Source organism: Micromesistius poutassou, assembly GCF_964030765.1.
Source record: "Micromesistius poutassou genome assembly, chromosome: 3".
NCBI lineage: Eukaryota > Metazoa > Chordata > Actinopteri > Gadiformes > Gadidae > Micromesistius > Micromesistius poutassou.
In genome coordinates this window covers 7,323,774-7,349,998 of record NC_140273.1, presented here as the reverse complement: position 1 = coordinate 7,349,998, position 26,225 = coordinate 7,323,774, and the positions used below count along the sequence as shown (strand labels likewise).

Here is a 26,225-nt window from a genome sequence, read left to right as displayed (position 1 = left end):
GTATTTGATCGTGGGAAAAAACATAGTTTTACCGCGAGTGAGTATTTAATAGAATGAATGAATGCGGGTGATGCTTGGTGTGCGCGTGTGTGTGCGCGCCCATCTGTCTAAACACACGCAAATTAAACACCTAAGTGTATGAGAAGGAAATCGAGTCAGTCGACCTGCGATAAGCAGCTGATTCTGAACGGACTCTTCTCTCTTCGAGATGGACGTGTTCTAACGCATTTTTAATCAATGAAATGTTAACACAACAGTATATATCTGACCATTTAATTTTCGAAATTTTAGGTGAAGCCGAGCTTCCCTTGCAGTAGAGAAGTCGCCACTACGAAAGAATGCAATGTATCCAATTAGCGGGATCTAAACAAACTAAGCTCCAGCGAATTACTACAATGCAGAAGTAGTGGAGAATGGCGAAACACAGCAACTATAGCCTACTCTAGTGTGAACTGCCCCGTTTTTAGAAAGTCTCAGCCCGTCTCGTCGCAAGGAGTCGCGAGTTGCAAGCAGTTGCGTCGCGAATCTTTGGTCTGAACTGGGCTTTAGCATTATAAGCAGTGGCGGTTTTAGGCACGGGCGAAAAACGAGACACACGAGAAAGAAAATTATCCGCATTTTCTATTATCGATAATAACCCCCCCCCCCCCCCCCCGTGATTGGTAGATCATCTACCAAATAAGTAAATGCATAGATAGATAGTCTATGAGAAAACAGTAAATCAGAACGCTGCGCACGCGAAGCCAGTTGTTTCGGCAGGGCGCGCGCACCTGTATCTCGCGCTGCAAGGATTTTCACATAGTCTGACCCTGGAGTTTGGCGCCGCGTCTGAGGGTCTGATTATAATTTCATCAACAGTAATTCTGTATTGCATCTACCGTTGATGCAATACAGAATTACTGTTGATGAAATTATAATCAGACCCTCATGAGAGACCAAAGTCTATAGGCTTGACAGATTTACAAGCCAAAAACTTTTTTATTTGAACAGAGGTTGAGCAGACTAAGGAAATTAAGGTAAAACATTAACAATCGGTTCCTTTGACAGCCACTTATCAATATCAATTTTGGTTAACTCGCCTTCACTTGACTTAACATCATGGAAGTAAATAAACCAACCCACTTAGAAGACCATGAAGAAACATCTCCACATTTATTCTGAACCTGCCTTCCATTCATCTTTGAGGTTTCTGCTACTGCAGTGTTTCAACCAGTTGTGTGTTGTGTTGTGTGTGTTCATATAAACCAACAGAATTCAGGCTGACAAGACCAACAGCTCAGCTCTGTAGTGGTAACCGTGTCGCTCTACTGCTTGCGTTTCCCTTTCCTCTGTTTGATGGTGAAGAGGTTTTCGTCGGCGGGGTACATGTCTGCGCTGCCGCCTTTAGATGACCTCTTCTTCTTCCCGCCGGCCCTCTTCCCCTTCTCCTTCCCCGCCCCACGGCCGCCGTACAGCTGCTGCGGGGTGTAGGACTCTCGCTTGAAGGGCGACGTGCGCGGCTCCGTCGCCGCCGCTACCCAGTTCAGCCGGTTGGGGTTCTTCTTGTTCCTGCTCTTCTTCGCCACCTTCTCTTCCCCGCCGGAAGCACTCCTCCTCGTAGAACATGCGTTTCTGTGGTGTGGCGGCGCCGGCGGTGGTGGTGGAGGAGAAGGAGGAGGAGGGCGGAGCCTTGGTGGCGGGGACGTCACGCTTGGGCTTCCACTGGTTGGCGGTGCCGCTGACGGGCGTCGGCTTCAGCTTGGCGGACATCTTGGTCTTGAAGACCACGGCCGGCCAGCAGGGCGTGGGTGTGGGTGGGGGTGGAGCTGGAGCCGGGCGTGGGGACCCTGGCGGAGGAGGGGCGGGTGTTGGCGTTCTCCTGCTGCCGGTGGTGGTTCTTCTTCTTGTAGTCGTGGTAGTGGCTGGTCCTCTGCCCCTTCTTCGGTGGTCCCGGGGCGGTGGGGGGGTTTGGGTGTGGTGCCGAGCAGGCCAGCTTCCTCAAGTTCTGGACAGGGGGGAATAGTAAATAAAATCACAACGTTATTCAGTGGCATTCTGAAACTAGTGGGGTCAGGGTGCTGTGTGTCAGAGGAGAAGAGAGAGACAGAGCTTACCTTTGACCTTCCACTTCACCCTGTGCTCCCTCTGGTTGAAGTTGACGGGAGTGTCATAGTGATTGATGAAGGGCGTGCTGGGGTAGGTCCCATTACACATCCGACGCTGTGTACATGCCTGAGACACACACAAACACCTAATACTGATCTTGCAAAAAGGGCCCACGCTCGCTATATTTTTTGATAATATTCATCTTTAGATCATAAATTTGATTCATTATTTGCTTTGGAGAAAATGAAGAAAGGGAGAGCAGGGTAAAGAGATAGAGGGAGGGACAAGAGGAGAGGATGCTGCGGTGCAAACTGAAGCGGCGACTCACGTGGCCAAAGTGGCCCTTTCTGGAGCAGTTGTAGTAGTAGGCGGGCGTCCTGCCCTGGTCCAGGGGAGAGAGACAGAGAGCAGGGGAGAGAGACAGAGAGCAGGGGAGAGAGACAGAGAGCAGGGGAGAGAGAAGACGCACATGAATAATCACAAAAAAAAAGGAAAGCCTATCAGAACGACACCACACTGCCTGTCAGAACACCCCTCCAGCGTCAGCGTGTTTAAAAGTGACATGTTATACCACTAGGTGTGAATGCGATTAGCTGTTGCAAGCAGTTTGAACAAGTGGGCGTGTCCACCTAGATGTGCGCTGGATAGATCAGTCTACCATCGTACATCTAGGTGCACACGCCCACTTGTGATTTTTAAAAAACGGCTTGTAAGGGCTAATCCCACTCCCACCTGGTGGTATATGTCACCTTTAAGAGCAGGATGCTGGGAGTCCCACAGCAGGTTAGCCCTCTGCCGCTGTCACCCGATAGCCTCCATTAATATTTCACATCAATGACATTGTGTGACGAACATCTGCTTTCTGAAAAAAAGGCCTACTAGTAAACTAGGCCTAGGCTATTCACATGAAATAAAACAAAACATTGAGACCATTCCACAAAGCACACTGGGTAATAACAAATTCAACCCAATGGACTTGTGGTAAAACCACCCGTGGTCTCCACAAGTAACTGTAAACTGTTGTAAATTGCAACTTACGTAACTTAGGGACTGTTGGTTATTTCTTTTCTATACCTCTGATCACTTTATGCATAACCCCCCCGGCGATATAATTTTATTTTGACATGACCCTGCAATCGACCCTAGAAGTCCTCTGGTCAGTATTCTACCCATAGAGATACCCACTGTAAGGTTCTATTTTTGTGTCTCTTGGGTTTTATTACTTGTAATTGCAATGTTTACTTGTGTCAGTTTTAAACAGCTACAATTATTAGTTATTAAATTATTTATATCCATATTTATTATTCTTTTACTACTGCATGAGACCATCATTACTGCCTTATGGATGCCCATGGAATAGGAATCAATTTGTCTTCAAGTACTGCCATCTTTAGGTAGCAATAACTGAAAGAAGTACTCATTACATTTCCATGCATAATTTTCATACCTGGTATGCAGTTTTTGAAAGTCACCCTGCACTCTCCACACATATCCAGAGTGTACATTTTGTAAAAGTCTGCCCTGTATTGTGCCGAGAACATGGTCCAGTTTGCAACACCTGTTGCAACACCTGTTGTTACAACAATTTTGAGAATAAGATGATTTCTCAAATTGATTTAACATGGAAAACATGCAGTATACAACCAGTATAGCTACGACCGTTTTTGTAATCTTACTGTCAAGCCACAGAAAATGCACTTTTCTCTTGAAGTATTCCCTCTCCACCACTTCTCTGAAGCAGGAAGGCACCAGGGACAGGGTCATTAGAGCTCTGTCTCCATCATGAAGAACGACCTCAGCAAAGATGATCTCCAACAGGCAAGATGGCAACTGAAACAAATAAGATTCTTCTATTGAATACATCATCTCCAGTTAGTATTAAGCCAAACAGCATTAATAGAAATACTGAAAGCATGAGCACTGAATGTATTCAATAAATATTATATTCCCCCAAAAAAGAAACACATGCAAACAAACAAAATCAAAAATAAATTATTAATAAATAAAAGACCTGCTCAATACATGTTGCCAACTCCTGCTCCTGCTCTCTTCCATGTGTCATGGGCTCTAGCCGTCTTCTCTTCCTACGTAGAAATGTCAAAGGGGTGACATTAGCAAGATGCTTTTCATGTAGGGGGGTTTGACGGTACACATGGTTTGGTTCATATTTCGGTTTAAGAGTCCATTTGGTACAGGAAAACAAAGTGTTATTATTGTTGACAAAATCCCCTTGCTGGGGACTAATACAAACTACAGTACCTTTCCTGTTCCTTTAAGCGCCCCCCCCCCCCCCCCACAGAAACACATCGTAGTTATCAAGTAAGAAGTTGTTCATACCTTTGGTGTTCAATGTTGTCTAACAGAAGCTGGCACCACCATCTCCTTATATGTGGCATATCATGCTAGTAGATGAAGAAAGATGTCATTGTAGTTTCAATCCTAAAATCTGTACATTAACAATTATAGATTTAAATTGCTGACCTGAGTGAAGTCGAAGGTCCAGTCCAGTGCCATGTACAGTGCATACTGTAATCCATATTATAAACAACGGTTAACATTCTTTTCATATGATAGAACAGTTGATACACAGTTGTTATTGTACATATAAACCATGTCAATGATCCTTTTCTCTTGGCACCTGCTTATGTTATTATGTTTGATGCCGAGGTGCACAATCCCATCACTTACCATTAGCATGAACACGCCACAGTCCGCGCTGCCTGCTTGTTCTGGAATATTCTGATAAAAAAGCCAGAAGTTATTGACAACTCAATTATATTTAAATATATTTAATACAATTACATTTCTTAGTACTATTCCAATGCATAGCACATTTCACAAGGCATATATAAATCCAAAATTTCCATCACCTTGTTTGAAACAAATGCCCAGGATCCTGGCACTATCTTTGCTGCAATGGTGCTATAAAAGACAAAAGGATAGCATGGTGAAATACACTATTAAAGACCTCACATGATTTTGATGTGACGTGACATTTGTGGTCAACATTTTAAGCCATTTAAGCTTGCTTAATTAATTGGCTTCCATTATTGGTTTAAGCAACAGTGGAGCAGGTGTGCATAGTATGACTCCAGATTGTGCTACCTTGATCACCACAAATGTAATGAACACATCACCAGAAGGCTTTTTTGAACACAGCAGAACCAACATTGAACGGTTGATAACATACTTAACTCTACAGGCTTCTTTAGAACACAGCAAAAGCAACATTGAACGGTTGCCAACATTCTCTACTAGGAACATTGAACGGTTCCTAAACATAACAATATGAATAATAACAATATAACACCATGCAAAACACAAAAACGAACCGAATATTAATTTACGGGAACAATGAACGGTTCCTCAATATTAGACTGAAACATGAACATGGATAAATAATGCCAGTCTCCATAGCAACTAAGCTTGAAGCAATCAAGACGTATCCTCTTAAATTTAGGCTTCAGGACCTGTAAAATATACAATTTTCAAGTAAAGGTTGAATCTGCATTGTACTACTGCAAATGTACATTACAGCTTCACTGTAATGGCTTTTTCATAACTTTTAAGTGAACATATGTGACAAAGCAGATTATTTTACATGACATAGATTACACTTCTCATGACAATGTGTGGCTGGAATTTAAAAACTAAAAGTAGATATACAATATTTGAAAAGTCTGTCATGTGACCAAATAATAAAATGGTGACATTCTTATAAAAAACTCTGACATGATGCCTGTTAAACTTACACCTAGTATTCAGTGTCCTGGTTTCCATACAGGAAAAAGGATGCAGTCTCTAGATGCTGCATCTACCTGCATCATTCGAATGACAACAATAAGAGCTTGTAGTTTCAATGTGAAGATATTTTTAGATACGCAACCATAGTACGAGATACTGTCACTATGTACAGGGTTAACAAACTTAAACCATACACAACACATGCATAGAACTTACTGGCAGCGAGAGAAACGGGTCGACATTGAGAGGTCTCCAAGTGGGGATAACATCCACAGCATGAACATCCTTTCCCTATAAATCACAGAACACCAGTTTAAATTATTTGGGTTTACATAAAATAAATAAGCACTATCAATGATAGAAAGTTGTACCTTGAAATTATACAAAAAATATCCATACACACCTTTTGCCTGGCAATCTTGATGACCAGTGATAAACAACAGTTGACAATCTGTAATAAAACAACAGAATGTTTTATGGATTGCAAAGACATTTTACTAAACAATTTTCAAATATTTGGGTGATTAAAAGTGTACTTACTGTTGCCTCCACTTCTCTGTCCAATCCCAGGGACAGGAAGTCCAGCCTTTTTAAAACTGTGGTGCCCACTTTACAAATCGCCTCATCTGGTGATTTTGTGTCATCCAACACATCAAGCTTTAAAATGACAGTCAGTTAAGGACTTACTACTACAGTATATCATACTTGACAGCAAAAAACAAACAACAATAGAAAACCTCTTTAGAACTCAATTATATGAAGAAAATACTTCACTTTGTTTAATGTGGGCCATATTAGGCCTATTAGAACTAAATCAAGAAAAATAAAAAAATACATTTACCCATGTCAATTGTCCTTCGTCCATCTCATGCTCCGTTACTTCCCTTCTTGCACATATGTGGTATATGTGCTTCAATCCACAACAGTGTTGATTGCAAACCTCAAAACCTCCTGCAATATGGTCAGAGAAGCCCAATTTCAGAAATGACAGGAGCATAATAAGCAATGTGTGGAATTTGTACCATAGCATGTCTTTCCAGCAACTGACTTAGTAAATAATGTTACAAGTTGTACAACATTATATTTTAGTGCATTAGATAGTGTAGTATTAGGTGCTACATTTTTGTACTGTGATGATCTCTGGAATACCTGTTGTGGTTGTAGCTGGAGCTTCCACTGCTATTGTTGCACTCATGCCAGAAGCTTCTATGTTAATTTTAGGGGCTACGTTGACAGCAGGGGTCGGTGTTGGGATGATGGCAGCGGCCTGGTTCGTACCGGTGGTCGGTGGTGGGATGATGGCAGCGGCCTGGTTCGTACCGGTGGTCGGTGGTGGGATGATGGCAGCGGCCTGGTTCGCAGGGGGTGCCACGGATTGTGTCACAACAGAGGCTGCTGCAGTGTTTACAGACTGGGCAGCTGTGCAAGATGCAGCAGTGGCTGCTGATGCTGTCAGCAGGCAAGGGAAACAATTAAGATTATGACATTTGACATTCTAAACGGTACGTGTTAACCAAAACAAATAATTACTGCTAGGAATTTCCACACATTGGATTAATAAAGCCTTTTTATTGCAGGAGATGGCTTTACAAGACAATACCAGTTTGAAATCCGAATGTCACAACTATACTGTGCACGTACATACCTAAAACCGTCTGCCCACTGGAGTTCAACTGGATTTGCAGTGCACTCCCCAATGTTTTCTTCATGTTCTCTTTTGTTTTGGCATTGCATCCGTTGTTGTAGTGGTGCAAAATGTTCTTCATTAAAAAAATATGGGACGATAGACTCATCATGTCTAAGAAGTGGTTGTTCTTCCTCAATCCACTGAAGAGCTGCTCGGCACACTGGCTATTGGCCCAGCCACGTAACTCAGGCACAAGACAAGCTCTACCTTGCGCAGAACATCCTTTGGGTCTTTGGTGTTCCTCATGAAAGCGGTCATAAAGAGCATAATGCTCTGATGACCCTGTAATAGGGTGGCCATTTTCATCAGGTACTGGCTTCTTTGTAGTTAGCCAAGGCAAGCTGACTTTCACTTTCTTTGCAGAGGCCAATCTGATGTTGTCATCAGTAGGATCCAGCAGTCTCCCCTCATGATGGCTTAAGGGCGAGGACTATGGCTCTCTTATGTTTGTGTGTATGTGTTGCCAGTCCCCTTGCAAAATCATACAAGGTCACATTGGGGAAATGCTTCATTGATAGCAGCAGATCAGTACAATCTCTTGGGCTCTCAGCCCTTAAGTTGAATTTAACTCCATAAACAACAGCACAAGGGCATGTGACCACAGCACATCCACCTGGTAAAAGAAAGTTATCGTACCCGCTATGAGTAACCATTACAGTGAAATGTAGTGAAGTCTGAAAGTTATTACTGATGCAAACACTTTTGAATATAAATCAACTCACCAGAAGCCCCCCAGACCTTTGCAAACACTTTGTCATATGCTGACCGGTTCTGCATTTCTTTGCGGAGCCTCATAATAAGGTCCATCCTGGAGCCCTTGGAGTCTATGCCACACCCCTTGCAGAGACTTCGCACAGCTTCCACCTATGATGTTAAATAGCAAATATTACAGCCCTGATAGATTTAACAATGAGAAAAACCATACAAATACTCCACAGTGTGCAAATACCTTCAGTTTCAGAATCTCGTCAGTGAGCCGGTCCTCTGTAATTAAGAGGTCGGATTCTTCAACTGGGTTCCTTGGTGTGTGGATTTTGCAGTGTTCTGTGTTTGACACCACACTGGAGCCTCTTGTGTGGGGACCAATCCATGGTGCCCAGTTATGGTAACTGGGCCGTACCACAAACGGATTCTGCTTGTAACCTGCAGGAACATTTCAGAAGAAGAGTACAGAATATGTTACTCTCATTGCAGCACCTGTAGGATTTTCATTCATGTCACTCAAAACATATTTTGGATGTTGACAAATTCTGGTTCTGGATGTAGTTCATACCAGTGGCGGCTGGTGGTTTTTTAAGTGAGGAAGGAAGGACTGCGCGCTTGGTTGCCATTGGCCTGCTTGCACTGTTTGTGGCATATGGTGGCATAAGAATGTGAGACTCAAATTGTTTCAGGGTGTTTTGGTGAACTACAAAATAGCAGGGAGGGATAATTATGTGAATAAAATTGATACAAAGCCACTAGTGGCAGCATTGTAATTTGAAAGCTGGTGGGCAGCATGTCTTGGACTACAAGGGCAGAAGGAAAGGATGCAAAGCCAATTAGTCAAATCAGGCCTACTCTTGATTTGTAAAACAAAATAAAAAAAATCTGCCCTCAATGACTGAAGCTATTGGTTGTAATTTGGTTCATCAAATGTTTATTTTCAGTTACAATTGTTGCACGAACATCCTTTCTACTAGGGCTGAATGATTAATTGATATGACAAAACGAGATTTTCTAACCGCAAAGGCTGCGATTTGATTGGTCACGTGACTTGCGAATGAGCCGAACAGAGCAAAGCAGTGCAGGCAGGGAGAGACGCTGCGCTTTAACCTGCTGCACAATGGCCTCAGGCTCGTCAGAAGAGCGCACAGCTGAAAGTTTGGTACCAAAGAGGGGCGGCACATCAGTTGTGTGGAATTATTTTGGCTATAAAAAAGACGATGCTGCGCAACTGTCCCGCATTTCGATCACAGCCTCGTCGGCTTGAAAAAAACCCACCTCAGCGCACCAAATCATTGTTAACGGGGGTTGGATCGCGGACGAGCGCTATTGCGGGCGCGATTGTTGAAGAACACTCAGAGGGCACTTTTTAATACGAGGCAAAAAGGGCAGGGGCTCAAGCACCCCTAGGGCCCTATGTGTGCACGTGCCTGGTAACAGCACATTGTCGGACCGTCGGGTGAAAATGAGTCGTGGCTCAACATGGAGCAAAGAAGAGACGGAATGTCTATTGGATATTTGGGCAGACGCCCACATAGAACGTATGCTGGCAAACACCTAAAAATGCCGATGCATTTAACACATTGAGCACCAGGATGAGGGAGAAGGAGTTCGAAAATAAATCTGATATTGTTTATTATGAAACAGATAGATTTATTGCTTGTGTTCGTTGAAAAATACATGATATGAGGACCTTGAAAAAATAATCGCATATTAAATCGCAATCGCAATATTGAGGGGGAAAAAAAAATCGCAATTAGATTATTTTCCAAAATCGTTCAGCCCTACTTTCTACAATATCAAACAAAACGGTCAGAGTAACAAACTAGTAAAAGAACAACAATAACATTATTTAACAACTATTTCCATGGGCTGTAAGCCTAACATTGTTTGAGGTAAATGTGGATGTTGGTCATGGTTGAGGGACTTAATTTGTATATCAAGTCAATCCTCCTTGAGGTTTGTGTTGCGAAGATATCAGTGACCTGGTCATACCAAACTGGATCTTTTGTTAAGTGATTTCAGCATTTTCTTTTCAATCAAAATAATGGCCAAATTTCCTCTCCTGCCCCTGAACAGTCCACATTGGAGATTTGGCATTATTCATGAGCAAACAGGGCCAGCAATACAGTCGATTGTTAGTAATGCTACCAGTGAGCCATGAGTACTTAGCAAACCATGTAGCACTCACAACATTGACTCTGCCATTACTTTTGGTGATCTCGATTTTGGGAATTGGTCTACCTTTTTCTTTGGTCGCTAACTCAATGAACGGAATGATTTGTTTAATGTGACGGTCCCCTGTCTAGTGTTGATAGCCGTTTCTCAATACCAAGTACGCGGACTACGTTCTCGCGGACTTGGAAGTACGTACTTGGCAAGTCCGGACTTTCAAGTACAGACTTCCGAGAACGCGAGTACGCACCTGCAATTGGAACAGCAGCGGACTCGATGATGCATTCTGGGATATTTAACGGTCCCAAGTCCACACGAGTCACCTCCGATGCATCCTCGGTAGAACCATAGACATATATACATAGACGCCGCATCGACTGTAGAGCGACGTGCCGACAGGGCGGCCATCTTGGAATAGGACCAACAGAGGCAGCGGCACATGAACATCTACGAGGGAAACAGGTACTCCTCAATCTCAAAATAGAATTATTCTCTGAATTTTTGACCGATTTTCAAACGGTTTGGTTCGTTAAAAACGTCATACAAGTAGCTATGATACAGCGTGGTTGGATATTTTTAAAATGCTGGTTTTTCTACCCAAAATACGAATTTTAACCTACTTAATGTTATCAGCAGACGAGCTGCTGTCAAAAGATGCCGGACTATTGTGCCGCCTATGGATGCTGTAATGAGCGGAACATACAAACCAGATCTCGTGGGATCACTTTTCACAGGTAAGATGTAGGCTAAAGTAAGGTATAACATAGTGTGAGTACTGCAGGTTGTTATACAGTGAAATAAACCCTGACAGGACGGAACCTTTCAGCTTCGAATGCAGGTTCTATCAGAGAAGGACTTTGGTTAACCAGTTCTCTCTACATCATCCCGCGTATTACACATACTGGTGAAATAACTAATCTGAGACAAAAATGTTGGTCTAAATGCGGTGTTATGAATCTATAAACTATCTCTGTAAAAAAAAAAAACGTTTAAGAAGCGGCGTCCCTAGCAACTCCCCGTTACACAGAAAAAAACAACAGACTGCAGCGATCGGTCTAATATAGCTAATATACAGTATATTGATCATCATTAGCTCTATTGTGCAAGGCAATTTTATTTGTATAGCCCGTCTTTACAAACAGTTTGTCTGAAAGGGCTTTACATGGCATCATAACAACATCCTCTGCCCTTAGACCCTCACATCCACTGAGGAAAAACTCCATGATAAACCCTTTTAACAGGGAAAAATCAAGCAACAGAGGAGGGATCCCTCACCGAGGACGGGCAATAGATGTTGTTACAGACAAGAAAACAGTTTATAACACAGAATGTTGGATACATGGAAATGTTAACAAGAACTGATGAAGGCAGCTTCTGGTGGGAGGAAAGGCAGGGAGAGCTGGCCAGCTTAATGGGAGGACAGTGGTGGCAGACTAGTTAATGGGAAGGGATTACATGGAATTATTTTTTGTTGTAGACAATTCTCCATCTCTCGCTACTTTTCTCATATTTTTAAGGTTTCCCAAAGACAGTAATTTAAAGCGACAATGGGAACTGGCAGTGAAACGGGAAGGTTTTGTGGCAACTGAGAGGTCCTTGCTCTGCAGTGAGCACTTCCAGCCAGATGACTTTGACAGAACAGGACAAATTGTTCGGCTGAGACATGGAGTCAAACCATCTGTGTTTCATTTCCCATCTCATTTACAAAAGGTATGTGTGCCATTTGGCTAATGAATTCATTAATTTCTATGATTCATATGTCCATGTAAGCATTCCATAGCTACTTAATGCCACACTTTTCTTAACTTTTTTTCTGTCTGCATGTTTAGGAATAAAGTACAGTACACTTTCGATGCAAAAAACTTAAATAAAAATGTTGTATTATGTTTCTTACATTTTAGCAAGTACCATCAAGGACAACAAAAGCTTCAAGGAAAGCAGAAGAAATCCTGCCAGTGGAGTTGCCTCAGCATCTCCATGAAGCTGAACCTCATTCTAATGTTGTGAGTACTTGACTGTAATATTTTTCAAAACACATGAACATCAAGGCCCCGGTCATATTAAAACCTGTATTTTAGACACACTGAAATACACATGAGTACACATACTGTATATGTCCCTGTAACTAAGAGGCTCGGGTCTCAGGGTGAAAACAGTGGGACTGAGAAATTAACAATGTGGGCCAGCTTCACAAATGAGTATTGAGTTATAAATATCACAATATATTTTCATCCCTCTTTCCACTAGGACCACAGTTATGCTTTGCCTGCTTCTCCCACTGTTCTGAAGGCCAGACTTAGTGAAACTCTGGCTAGAGTGGAGAGTCTGGAGCGCAAGAAGAGAAATAGCAAGGTCCGGGAGCTAAGGGCGAAGAAAAATGTGCACACTCTTCTTGAGGATCTGAGGGAGAAAAACCTCATAAATGAAGAGCTGAAAGACCAGCTTGAATGCTACTCAGGTAAAATGGAAATACTTATTTGAATATTTTTGTTTATAGTCTGTGTTAAACTCTCTTCCTTTTTATTTAAAGGGGTCTTACTAATAAGTGTATGCTTACTGAATTTCAGATCTTCAGGTAGACCTCTTAGCGAAGAAGGGCCATGAGTACACCAGAAAGCAGAGGGAGTTTGCCCTGACGCTACACCTTCATGGTCCGAAGGCATATAGTTTCCTGAGAGAGTCTCAACATCTTCCTCTCCCACATCCCCATACATTGCAACGGTATTCTCCATGTTGCCTGATTGTAATATCAATATATTGTGAGGGACCGAGCTGGTAGGAAAATTCTGAAAAATGGGTGTTCTATACCCCAAAAAAGTAAATTTGAAAATATTTTATTTCAAAAAACATATAACAACCAATACAAACAACCCATACAAAGAAATCAAGAATTGACTGTACAAAAGTAACTAAATGTGAGCGCTACAAATAGAACTTAGTTATTGCCAAAATGTTAAATAAAGTGTGTACATTGTATAAAACAAGACTAGTGTGTGGTATTTATTCATAATGTGCTCAAAAAATGTAAATATAATCTAAACAAGACAGCAAAAATTACTCACATCACATCACACACTGTGTTCTGATACATTTTGAGCTTTCAGATATTGATTGATTGATTGAGATTGAGAAAACTACATCGACACAAATGCTGCCAAAGGGATAAAAACACAAAAAAGCTGACAGCTTATTTCCATTGTGGTCCCTTTAGTGTGTGAGTGTGTGTGTGTCCGTGCGTGTCTGTGAGTGCATATGCATGATGTCTATGAGGGGAATGTGTGGGGAGAATGCTAGTTTCTGTTTATTTTGTTTTTTTCTGAATGGATTAGGGTGGTCAAATTACTACATTTTATTTTTCAAAGGTGGCTGACTTCCGTGGATGCAAAGCCTGGCCTCAACAAAATGATGTTGGAGATGCTAGGACGAAGGTGCACAGAAGACCAAGCAAAATATGGAGTGGTGACACTGATTTTGGATGCCATGGCTATTAAAAAGCATGTGCACTACAATCCACAAACTCAAAAAATGTCTGGGTTTGTGGATTTGGGGGATGGGTTAAACGAGACCGATGTTGCCTCTGAGGCTCTCGTTATTATGGTGGTAGGCATTCTAGGGCACTGGAAAGCTCCAGTTGGCTACTATTTTACCAAGACTCTCTCATCAGAAACACAAAAGGTCTTGGTTGTCCATGCCATAGAGGAACTTCATGCTCATGGTTTGCGAGTGATCTGCGTGACGATGGACGGGCATGCAACCAACCTCAGCATGTGCAACCAACTCGGTTGTGACCTTAAAGCAAACCCTCTTGAGCCCCTGAAGACCTTTTTCCCCCATCCAGTGACTGGTGAGAGAGTGTTTGTTACAATGGATGCCTGTCACATGCTGAAACTGGCACGTAACATGCTACAGGTAAGTGCTATCTATCTATCTATCTATCTGTCTTGTCTGTCTGTCTGTCTGTCTGTCTGTCTGTCTGTCTGTCTGTCTGTCTGTCTGTCTATTGTTGTGTGTTTTATGACTGCATGTGATGATGCATTACATTTTCCTGTCTGTACTTTGGTGAGCTCAGCTGTGACTAATAAAGATTCTAATTCTGATTTTGATTTTGAAGGCTTACAGCCCAGTTAAGAACACCACAGGCCTGATCAGCTGGAGATACATCATCCATCTCAACGATGTTCAAACCAAAGACGGACTGCATGCTGCAAATAAAGTCACTCAAAAGCATGTCCACTTTGAAAACCAAAAAATGAAGGTGTCCCTGGCTGCCCAGACATTGAGTCGGTCTGTTGCAGTGGCTCTCCGCACGCTGAGGGACCTGGGCTACTCGCAGTTCAGAGACTGTGAATCGACTGCGGCATTCATTGAGGTAAAATGATTAGGGATGTGCATAGGACCATAGATGGAGTAGAGTCAAGTTCCAAATACTTGCATGTTTACATACTGAAATGAATTTTTTTTTTTTTTAATATATAAGTATTCATTTGATAGGATACGTGTTGAAACACTGTTATGGAGATGGTTTTAGATGCTTAAAGTTAATGCAGATATTTGTTTTTAGATGATTGACAGGCTCTTTGATGTCATGAACAGCCGCAATCCCCGCGCGAAAGGATTTAAAGCTCCCCTTGGGGCTTTGAATTGGGAGGAGAGAGTGGTGTTCTTGATGAGAGCAAGGGAGTTTCTGATCAAATTGTCAATGAAAGATGGCACACCGCTTCACAAATCTAAGAGGTCTTTTAAAAATAGTGACTATACTGTTTGCATGAAATAAGTTCATTCAATACTCAGTTCCCATATTCTGCATCGAGTTCATAAGATGCCCTGTTCTCCTGTTCTGATTCAGGTTAAATAATGCTTTTGTTCCAGTGTTTTTTCCCCTGTATGCGGTGTTTTTTACTGTTGGAAATATCTTTTGTTCAGTGTTTCCTCAGGTCTTACAGGTGCCAATATGGTATGGTATGGTATGGTATGCAGCAGGTAAGTAAAAATGATGTGTGGAGATGGAGAAGGTCGGACAGGTACTGGGGGGCAAGGGCATGAAGTGATATGTGAGGAAGAGGAGTTTGTCTGATATAAGGGTATGTGATATGATGCGTCTTGTTCCAATTTGTTTGCTGTCTGCATCTTTTTCTATTCCAATTGTTTAGTGTCTTTCAGGTCCTGCAGATGTCAATGGTATGTATGATACATGTTAACATCAAGCAGGTGTCAGGTATGGCAAGTTCTTGTTTCAAGCTGTCCCTGTTCTGGTTTAATAATGTTCCTATTGTTGGTTCAGCTTCCTAAAAGAAGATAAGATTTGCAAACCTGTAAGAAGCACACAGTAATTTTGTTCCCAGTAAATTGGCAGTACAGTTTACCCACAATGGATGCCACCTAAGCAAAAGATCTATGACTGTGGCCATTAGATTTACAATGACAATAGAGCTTCTATCTATCTATCTATCTATCTATCTGTCTGTCTGTCTGTCTGTCTGTCTGTCTGTCTGTCTGTCTGTCTGTCTGTCTGTCCGTCCGTCCCTGTCACCCTTTGCCGTTTCACATTTGATGGATTTGCTGGCAAAATCAATTTACCTCTTTACAAAATTCCTAGGTGCTTCCTCAAGGTGTCTTTGTCTCAATACAATTAGGGAAATAAAACATTTTCTTTTGAAGGTACTTGTCTGTCATCGGGTTTGTGATCAACATTGACACCCTCATGCTCATGATTCCTGAGCTGCTCCAAGTCCAGCAGTATGTCTGCACCTACCGGTTCAGCCAAGATCACTTGGAGCTTCTCTTTAATTCGATCAGAGCATCAGGTAAAGTTCACATTTTTAAGCCTTTAAAAAACAATCAGAAAATATCTTTGGTGTAATTGTAGTGTGTGTGTGTGTTGTTGTTGTTGTTTTTTTCCTTTAGGGGGCTGGAACAACAATCCCTCTGCCGGCCAGTTCCAGGGCATCTTCCGGCGTCTGATGGTCCGGTGTGGTGTCTCACCAAGTGGGCTAGGCAACGTGGCAGCACAGGATGACACAGTGTCACTGTCTGCTATCGAGATGTCGTCCGCTGAAACTGCAGAAGAACTCCCTCCCCCGTTCGTTAACTTTGCAGCCCTTGTGTGTGACCACAGCTACCTGCCCACGCGCTTTGGTGGGCTTGTAGACAATGCTCTAGTCTACATTGCAGGGTTCGTTGTTCGGCAGGTTCTAAAAAGGCTCTCTTGCCATGTGTGCCGTGCCAGCCTGGTGGCAGATGCCGTACCCTCTTCACATGATGAGAGCTACCACCTACTTGTGCTCAAAAATAATGGCGGGCTCATGATTCCCTCAGAGGGCACAGTCAAAGTAGTGAGAGCAGCAGAGCGGGTGATTCGCCAGGTGGTCCACTCAGAGCAAGCTCCCAAGGTGTCAGTGGTCATGCATGTGGTCCGTGAGGAGATTGGTACGGATGATGTATTTTTGCTCGGGGAACACACTGAAGACACACAATTTGGCATTGACAACCACCATTCTGACCTACTGAAACTAGTGGTGTCTGTGTTCCTCAAAATTAGGCTGCACCACATTGCAAAACTTACATCACTCGAATACCAGAGTGGCAGCACAAGAAAGAAACTGTGCAAAACAGTTCTCTTTCAGGGGTTTTAGCTCCAATTCATGACAGGTTGTAAATACTCATATAAATAGTTTGTTTGGAGGGGTGTGTTACTGTAATGTTCTTGTTCTTTCCTTGAATATTTTCAAGTTTTACTACTTAACCCTCTGATAATTCAAACTGCCTGTTTAGTTTGAATATTTGGAATCAATCAAATCACTTTATTCATAGAGATGATAAAACTGATCAGAGGGTGGTGGGAGTTTAGGAAAGCCACGAGGAACAAAGTTTTCCTCTGTGTCCTGCAGTATGCAACAAAGTCTGCATCCTCAGGGGAGCCACTCAAAAAAATGGAACAGAACGTGATGAGTCCTGTAAGCTCCTGCAAGCTGTTCTGACGGTCTGCTTTTCACAAAGGGTAGACAGCAGATCCTATGTCTTCAATAATAATAATAATAATATAATGATTGGCATAACAATAATAAAAAATAACAGTAATAATTTAATATAAAATAATGATGATAATAATAATAATAATAATAATAATAATAATAACAAGAAGAAGAAGAAGACGAAGACAAAGGATAAGATACTCAAATGTAATAGCCTTCAAGCAATAAAGACCTGAACACACCTGAACGTTTTTTGGGTTATTTTTGTTCTATTTATGTCTGTCTGTCTGTCTGTCTGTCTATCTGGTCTGATGTTTGACAAACACACCCCGTGAAAATAGCTTGACAAATGAGCGATTTATGATCATTTTTATTGTGTAGACGCATCATTTCTCCATAGACGTAATGCACTGTAGGAGCGAATGGTCCTGTTCCAAGATGGCCGCCCTGTAGGCACGTCGCTCTAGTGGGCGGCAGCAGTCAATGCGGCGTCTATGTATATATGTCTATGGGTAGAACGGCCTCATCGAGAATGCATCGAGAACACTTCCGGGTTTTACGACAGTACTCGCGTACTTGGAATTGGAACAGTGCTTGGGCTACCACTGATGACGTTTATCGAGAACGCAAGTACACGAGAACACACGAGAACGCGAATTGAGAAACGGCTGATGTTTGGATGTGATTAACCAATTATTGTTTTTCCTATGCGTCCTTGAACATACCATCAACAGAGTACAGATTGGGAGCACCTGGTGCAGGCGCTCCTGAAAGGATAAAAACCCTGGCTCAACTCTGCTCTGGTCTCTCTCTGGCATTCGGCTGCATCTCCGCCAACAGCAGCAGCACATTTCTTTGTTTGATTTCTGCTTTGTTTTCGCTTTACAACATTTACACCTCATATTGCTCACACATCCACATTTACATTACTGATGTTACTGACTGACACACTTCACATTGGTACTTTTAGCCTCAGTTATTTAAGTTAATATAATAAATTCACTCATTGTTTGCCATATTATCGTGTCCAGTGCCGTATTTGTTATAGCCTAGGAGCCGGGTTATGACATTAATACAACATTCCATCGTTTCCATTTTGCACTTTATTTGCAAATGGTGATAATCTCGCTATCGTTCAGCTGATTTCACTTGCTTTGTGTCTCTTAGACTGAGCTGCACTGCAGCGCAGGTTTGATCTCGTAACCGAGACAGCGTTGCCAGATTGGGCACATTTTCCGCCCAATGATTATTTTTCCACTCTAACGTGGTTAAAAGTAGACCTGTAAATCTGACCAATCTGGCAACACTGAGCCTAGCCAGGGCTCCTGCTTATTGGTTCATAGCGCAGTGTGTATGAACCAACCATCGTTGGCGCGATTCGATCCCTTAGCTAGTCCCACCCATATATATAGTGGGTGGGACCATAGATATATAGAACATAATATATGTTCTATATATCTATGGTCCCACCCACTCGGAGGAGGACTTTCTTCCTCTCGCCCATTGACTCCCATGTAACTCACCGGCCGCCAGTACTATGAAGGTATTATTGTAGCAAAAGTCTTGAGCATGTGTACACTAAAGTCACAAATGTGTAACAGTAAAGTTGAAGTCGTAAATATTTATGTTGCATGTGTACACTAAAGTCACAAATGTGTAACAGTAAATTTGAAGTCGTAAATCTTTTTTCTACCATTGTAAACACAAAATAGGGGCTACGAGTTCACAAGTCCTTTGTTACAGGTGCACAAATCCTATCCTGTGGATCACAACTTCAAAGAGTCATGCACTTGACACTTTTGCTACAATCATTGCAGCGCAGTTGGTGCAAAACACATTCGCACACCCGTGTTTCATAATCTGAGAACGTGCACAACATTTGTGCATTCGTAAACCCAAATGTGAACTAATGCATCAGAAGTTGCACATCTGTGAAATATTTCCTCACAAATAAAATGATATAGATCACTATGTTCATTGAGCATTTTAATGAGCGAGCACAAGTCCATCGATACAACTGCTTGAATCTGCTGCTACGAGTCTCAGCTGTTGTTTTTCCTGCGGGTACTGTTGCAACACGTCTAGGTGGTACATGTGTAGCAAAAGTGATTCGTATCCGTATGACGCAGAGCGTCCGTGGGCGGGACAAAATTGCAGCATAAACCAATGAAAGTTGCCGGCAGGGGGTGCAGGGAGTGCAAATGAGCTCATTAAAATGAACATAGCGATCTATATCATTTTATTTGTGAGGAACGGTTTACGAATGCACAAATGTGCACATTCTCAGATTATGAAACACGGGTGTGTGAATGTGTTTTGCACCAACTGCGCTGCAATGATTGTAGCAAAAGTGTGTGACTCTTTGAAGTTGTGATGCACAGGATAGGATTTGTGCACCTGTAACAAAGGACTTGTGAACTCGTAGCCCCTATTTTGTGTTTACAATGGTAGAAAAAAGATTTACGACTTCAAATTTACTGTTTTATTGTACACATGCAAAATAAATATTTCCGACTTCAAATTTACTGTTACACATTTGTGACTTTAGTGTACACATGCTCAAGACTTTTGCTCCCTTGCGTCTTTTAGTTGCGCGTGAAATGTTTATTTTGAGTGAAAGACGTGCGTTTGGGAAGAAGAAAATAAAGTATTGGTTAACCTTTGTGTTGTGTTAATTTCTCCGCCCTTATTTTGGTGCTCCCGGTCAAATTTGACCGGCCTGTTGTAATTGCTCTTACATTAACACACACAAAAAAATTTATCATCACCAAATTTTATTTAACTCCCCTTTAAGCTGTAAACAATGTCTCAGAGTCATGGTTTACATCAGGGGTGTCCAAACTACGGCCCGCGGGCCAACTGCGGCCCGCGGTCCAGTTTTTATTGGCCCGCAGCAAATTATGAAAATATAATTGACCATGGCCCGCAGCCCGCACATGAAGCTTGAACTCAACTCTGTTGCACTTCTCACTTTTAACACTAGATGGAGCCAGCGCTAGTGCTTCTCCACTAAACAAAATTAAGCAAAGAAGCGCTTTTCCCGCGAGCCCGGCGTACAGTTACCAGAAATGGCAGAACCAAAGAAACGGAAAATAGCAAGTGAGTGCAGAAGATTCCAGACACGGTGGGAAAATGAATATTTCTTCAAAGAAATCAACGGAAAGTGTGTCTGTTTGATTTGCAATGAAGCTGTTGCTGTGATGAAAGAGTATAATGTCCGTCGGCACTATGAGACCAAACATCAGAGCTACACATCGTACACCGGTGCTGAACGAACACAGAAATTCAAGCAAATGGCAGCTAGCCTGCAAGTTCAACAGCAGTTTTTTTCCCGTGCCAACAAAATACAAGAAAATGCCACAGCAGCAAGCTATGAAGTTGCTAAACTCATTGCCCAGCACGGCAAACCATTCTCAGACGGTGATTTGATAAAGCAGTGCCTCATAAAAGTCACAGAAATAATGTGCCCGGAAAAAGTGCAGGATTTTAACAACGTGAGCCTGTCCAGAAATACAGTGGTGCGGCGAATCGAGGACTTGTCAGCTAACTTGAAAGATCAGCTCAGAGACAAAGCTTGTGCTTTTGATTTTTACTCAATTGCATGCGATGAGAGCACAGATGCTACAGACACCGCGCAGCTGTTAATTTATTTGCGGGGAGTTGATAATAATTTTTGCTGTACGGAGGAGCTGCTTGATATGAAGAGCCTAAAAGGCACAACGACGGGCAAAGACATTTTTGAAGCTGTGTCAGATGCAGTTGAAAATATGGGGCTAAAATGGGACAAGCTCTGTGGAGTAACAACGGATGGAGCTCCGGCTATGACGGGTGAGCGCAAAGGAATGGCATCGTTGGTGTGCGCCAAGGTAAAAGAGAGCGGAGGTGAGGCTGTTCGAGTGCACTGTATAATCCACCAAGAGGCACTGTGCGCTAAGAATGTCCAGCTGGGCGATGTGATGAACACTGTTGTAAAAACTGTCAACATAATTCGAGCTAGAGGACTGTACCACAGAGAATTCCAAGCTTTCCTATCTGAGGTGGATGCTGAATACGGGGACGTCCTCTACCACTGTGACGTGCGCTGGCTCAGCCGCGGCTCTGTGCTGCAGCGGTTTTATTCGCTGAGATCAGAAATCGACCAGTTTTTGAAAGAGAAGGGCCGACCGCTTCATCAGCTGAGTGACCCTCTGTGGCTGGCAGACTTGGCATTTTTAGTTGATCTTACTCATCATCTGAATACACTGAACAAGAACCTACAAGGCAAAGAACAGCTGGTGCCACACCTGCATGCGCACATCAAAGCGTTCTGTGTAAAGCTCCGCCTATTTGAGACACAGCTACGGAGCTTTAATGCTGCACACTTCCCCACGCTGTCTGAAATCAAGTCTGCGTTTCCAGAGGCCAACCTTTCTGCTAAAAAGGAAAAATATGTGTCTGTGATTGCATCTCTTGTGACAGAATTCAACCAGCGTTTCCAAGATTTTTCTGCCATTGAGAAAGAAATCAAGCTGTTCTCCACTCCCTTCATGGTGGATGCAGAAGAAGTGGAAGAGAGTCTGCAGTTAGAACTCATTGAAATGCAGTGTGATGATCTTCTGAAGAGTCAACATCAGCTTCGCTCCCTCCCTGACTTCTATCAGAGTTTGGATAATGCCAAGTTTCCTCTGATGCGACGCCACGCAAAAAGAATGATGAGCCTGTTCGGCTCAACATACATATGTGAACAAACATTTTCTCTGTTAAATCAGAACAAAAGCAGACTGAGAACCAGAATGACTGATAGCCATCTCTGTGAAGTCCTTCGTGTCTCAACCACCAAACTTTCTCCTGACATGTCAGCCATCCTGCAGTCCAAAGCACAGCATCACTGCTCCCACTGAGTGAATGTTCTTTACCGGTGAGTTAGAAATGTGTAGGAAAAAATTGTGTTAATATGTGGCCCGGCCCTTTGTTTATTTTTCTGTATTTGGCCCTCACTGAAAAAAGTTTGGACACCCCTGGTTTACATGAATAACTGCAGTGAATATACAAAGAATAGACACAGAAACTGTGTGTGCGTGCGGTGGTGATGGTGGACCACAGGTGTTACAAAAACCACTCAAAACCACTCAAACCACTCAAAATTCAATGAAAGTGGTGATCAGCAATTGTATATGTTCAAATGCCTAGTGTGCAGGATATCATAAGGCCTTGAGACAATAAAATGTAAAACACAATATGTATGATTGATGAAAGTAGGAAATCTGTCAGATTTGACCCGAACACGACAGAAAGGTTAAGGTCTGAGAGCGCAAATAAATGCCTCAAACTAGTGCTGTCATTTTAAAATAACAACGTTACGTTTCTTTTATTACTGTTATTTTTTAAGGCAATTAATGTGGATACTCTGCTATTTGGTTTCATTTACTTACTCAATACTTAACCTAAAATTACAGCCAGGGCATCAAAATGAACAAGAACATTTTTATGTGATTCCAAACATTTGAACAAGAGAGAAAGATGGCAAAAAGATACCTCAAAGAGCTTTTCAGAGAACTTCTCTTAAATGGCATGTGTAGCGGACGGAACCTACGTCCGCTTAGTAGGGGTAAATCACTCTTCCCTGAATGGCTGGAAATCAGAGGATCTAGGTCCCTAACCCCCAGGCCTATTAGTCTCGTGTCTACTCTGCCTGCTCAGTTGAAGTACAATAGCTTAGGCTTCAGAATTTAGACCTGTCACAGTGAAGACCTAAAGAATAGAATACCAGTAAGTAGCTGTGTGTGTGACTTACCCTGTATTCCCCCTAACTACTACACTTTAAGGACAGAGGGTGAGACGCCCCTACTTCAGAGAAGAAAAACTCCACAATAAAAGCAATAGTGTAAAAGTTGAAAAATGAGTGGTTATTTATTATACTAGTTTTCTTATGCTAAGTAAAATAGAAAAGTAAATGAAAAATAGAAATATACATATATACATATATACATATATATATATATATATATATATATATATATATATATATATATATATATACACATACACACACATACATACATACATACATACATACATACATATCAAATGTAAAGCATAGAGGAATAGCTTCCCTATCAACCTGTAACCACCATATAATGTTCAAAACCTTACATCAACATCCACTTCACCAGAGTGGCTCACGGTTTGGCTTAACAACACTATCACTATTACACAACAGTAACAAGTATGTCAATTGTAACTTCAGAAACGGTTTTGCACCATACACATAACACTCAATAACAATATGTCCACTCTCGGTTCAATGTTCCTTTTGGTTCGGATTGTCCACGTTACGTGTGCCGACCGTTCACCAATTAGACATGTCCATCACGAGTGCGTTGCTGTCCGTTGAGAATGATAGCCATGTGTGGCAGCAGGGTAGCCTATTTACTCACCCACCGCACCGTGCATCAATGGAGGGAGAGAGCAGGAGCCACAGACACGTCCCGGTCTGTAGCAGTGAACTGGCTGGCTCTTCGTCCTCTGGCGTGACAAGCTTCCAACGTTGGCGACGGGCTAGTAATATAACTGAATAGTCAACACTTTGCACTACCTAGCGAGGACGGTCGCCTCGCACTACGCGAACTATACTTGTTAATAATACGACCCCGGATGAATCTTCAGCGCTGATGGCGTGGAGTCTTCCGCTCCTCCACACGCCACTCCAGCCGTAACTGTTCCGTAGCTCAGATTAAAACATGTCGCACACGCAATAACTAAGAGCTAAACTGTTATTCAACTGATCTATCATACCGAAATCTCCGTCAGCATGGGACCTCGCCGAGCGCCGCCATCTTCTTCGTTCTTCCTCACCAACTCTCTCAAGGCCCGCTCTCTCAAGGCCCGCTCTCTCAAGGCCCGCTCTCTCAAGGCCCGCTCTCTCAAGGCCCGCTCTCTCAAGGCCCGCTCTCTCAAGGCCCGCTCTCTCAAGGCCCGCTCTCTCCTCTCATTCGCCAGTGCACCTGCATGCGAGTACCGATTGGCCGAGCCTATGGCGAAATTCATGGGTGCGATTGGGTGAGGCTATTTTGAGGGAAAGGTTATCGTAGGGGCTACATATCAAGAAATATATGCACACTCTAGGTGTACACCAATTCCAGTGTTGGCGCACATTGGCAATTTATTCACAATCAGTTGTGGGAAAGTGGCAGAAATATGACTGTATAACAGTTATGAATTATGTTCATTTAGACACCCACGTTTTAAGCCGTTACAAGCGCGCAGCGTTTGACCCTCGCCATTCAAAACCATGGATGATTATTTCTAATGTTGAAAATAAATGAAAAATAGGAATTATGTGGTCTTTGGTATACGTTTGCATAAACCCGACGTTATTGAGCTAGTTTACTTCAGGTGTAGGCCTACGCCTTTTTTGGTAAATACATTCATGGGGTGGTCTGGTTTACCTCAGCAGTATCCGTACTTACCAATTACATCCATGGGATCCCACTGTGAGGGATTTATGGCTCAACGTCGCCCCCTAGCGTGCATCAGCTCTATGAGAAATGATCAAGGACAACCCCATCAAAATGCATGGGTTTACATTTCGTTCTGTGTAGCACGAAACAAGTCAAGACAATCGTGCTCTGGGACACGATTCAATAGATAACGTTCGCGCGCATGAGCACGAAATTGCGTGATACCGGGTTGGTCAGCGACCACATTACATTACAGTGTGTGTGTGTGTGTGTGTGTGTGTGTGTGTGTGTGTGTGTGTGTGTGTGTGTGTGTGTGTGTGTGTGTGTGTGTGTGTGTGTGTGTGTGTCCAAACAAAGGACGGAGCTGACAGCTGGTGGGGAATATCACACATCAGAGATGGATGTTCGCCTGCAGGGCTTGGCTCTCTGGTTGGCAGCCGTGCTGTCAGGGCCTCTGTGTGTCAACTGTTACTACGTCAACTGTCAACTGTTACTACGTCGACACGCATAGTCCACTGTTCGATGACGAGCATGCTCGTCTTTTATCATTCTGTCATTTAGCAAACGAGATGTTACTCAAAGTCGCTCGAGTTAGTATTGGATGTGTCATTAAGGCAGGGTTGCCTTAATGGGACTTTGGCTGGAGAGAGAATCTGCAAAATGTCAGCGGGCGTTTTGAAAAGGATCTATATATATATATATATATATATATATATATATATATATATATATATATATATATACTTACATCCTGAGTCTACTGTACTGTTGTTGCATATTTTGTATTGTAAATAATGTTTCTTGCATTTTCTGATATTGTCCTTTTCTGCACAATTTCTGTAGGCATTGCCACTTTTCATTTCACTACACATCCTGCATGTGTATGTGACAATTACAATTCTTGAACTCTTGGACTTCCTTGTTAAATGACATGCAATTGATTCAGTGTAGGCTACACAGATACACTGCACACATGAAAAGCAAGTTGTGCAATAATTTTATGAGAGCAAAATTAGATCTGCTGGCTCTATGACATCAGTATTTTCCCCCAAATGCATGTGCTCACCCAAAACGCCTATAGCAACTTATATTATTGAAATCCATGCCCACTGTGCAACCCGGTATCACGCCAAACGTTCTCCCAGCATTTGGTGAAATGTTTACGTAGTCTTTATTATCTGAAGGGGAAATGCAATATTTTAGGGCAGATTCACCATTAAACGTGTTTCTAATAACATTTCTAGCGAAAAATATAGTTTTAACTTGCATAATCTTCAGTCAGTGAATGTGTCTGATCTTTAGTTTGATAATTGATATATTTTTTTCGGTCTCGCTAAGCATGTTTCAACGTCTGGTTGCTAGGGACGCTGCTATCTTAAACTAGCAGCTCACATGCTTTCTCCTGTTGTGTTATTAAAC

General features: G+C 42.5%; 2 protein-coding genes across 4 annotated transcripts; one reads left to right on the top strand and one right to left on the bottom strand.

Moving 5' to 3' along the window:
• Positions 1-1,732: 1,732 nt before the first annotated feature.
• On the bottom strand, positions 1,733-24,197 carry LOC311340072 (uncharacterized protein). Of its 3 annotated transcripts, none has more exons than XR_014633237.1 (13): positions 23,784-24,197; positions 8,466-8,659; positions 8,283-8,380; positions 4,956-5,007; positions 4,774-4,824; positions 4,567-4,611; positions 4,423-4,487; positions 4,097-4,169; positions 3,762-3,915; positions 3,533-3,655; positions 2,414-2,467; positions 2,094-2,211; positions 1,847-1,984 (listed from the first exon to the last, which is right to left on the bottom strand). XR_014633237.1 is itself a non-coding variant. In XM_084464933.1 (12 exons), exons 1-12 carry the CDS (start codon positions 23,797-23,799, stop codon positions 1,734-1,736), a joined length of 1,149 nt encoding a protein of 382 aa, XP_084321059.1. In that variant the 5' UTR covers positions 23,800-24,197; the 3' UTR covers position 1,733. The 3 variants fall into 3 exon arrangements, 1 of the variants encoding a protein (XP_084321059.1); XR_014633238.1 differs by having other exon boundaries at positions 3,533-3,643; XM_084464933.1 differs by lacking the exon at positions 3,533-3,655 and having other exon boundaries at positions 1,733-1,984; positions 3,784-3,915.
• LOC311341280 (THAP domain-containing protein 6-like) lies at positions 11,051-15,251 on the top strand (the record flags this gene model as incomplete). The annotated part of the gene is made up of 8 exons (XM_084466179.1): positions 11,051-11,130; positions 11,914-12,106; positions 12,298-12,399; positions 12,644-12,854; positions 12,964-13,047; positions 14,235-14,240; positions 14,692-14,765; positions 15,243-15,251. 8 exons carry the CDS (start codon positions 11,051-11,053, stop codon positions 15,249-15,251), a joined length of 759 nt encoding a protein of 252 aa, XP_084322305.1.
• Positions 24,198-26,225: the final 2,028 nt, after the last annotated feature.

Coding starts and splice junctions, on each gene's coding strand:
- LOC311340072 (XM_084464933.1), bottom strand. Junction 4,612..4,773: donor GTGGCGTGTTCATGCTAATG/GTAAGTGATGGG, acceptor TATGGATTACAG/TATGCACTGTACATGGCACT. Junction 2,212..2,413: donor GAAAGGGCCACTTTGGCCAC/GTGAGTCGCCGC, acceptor TGTGTGTCTCAG/GCATGTACACAGCGTCGGAT.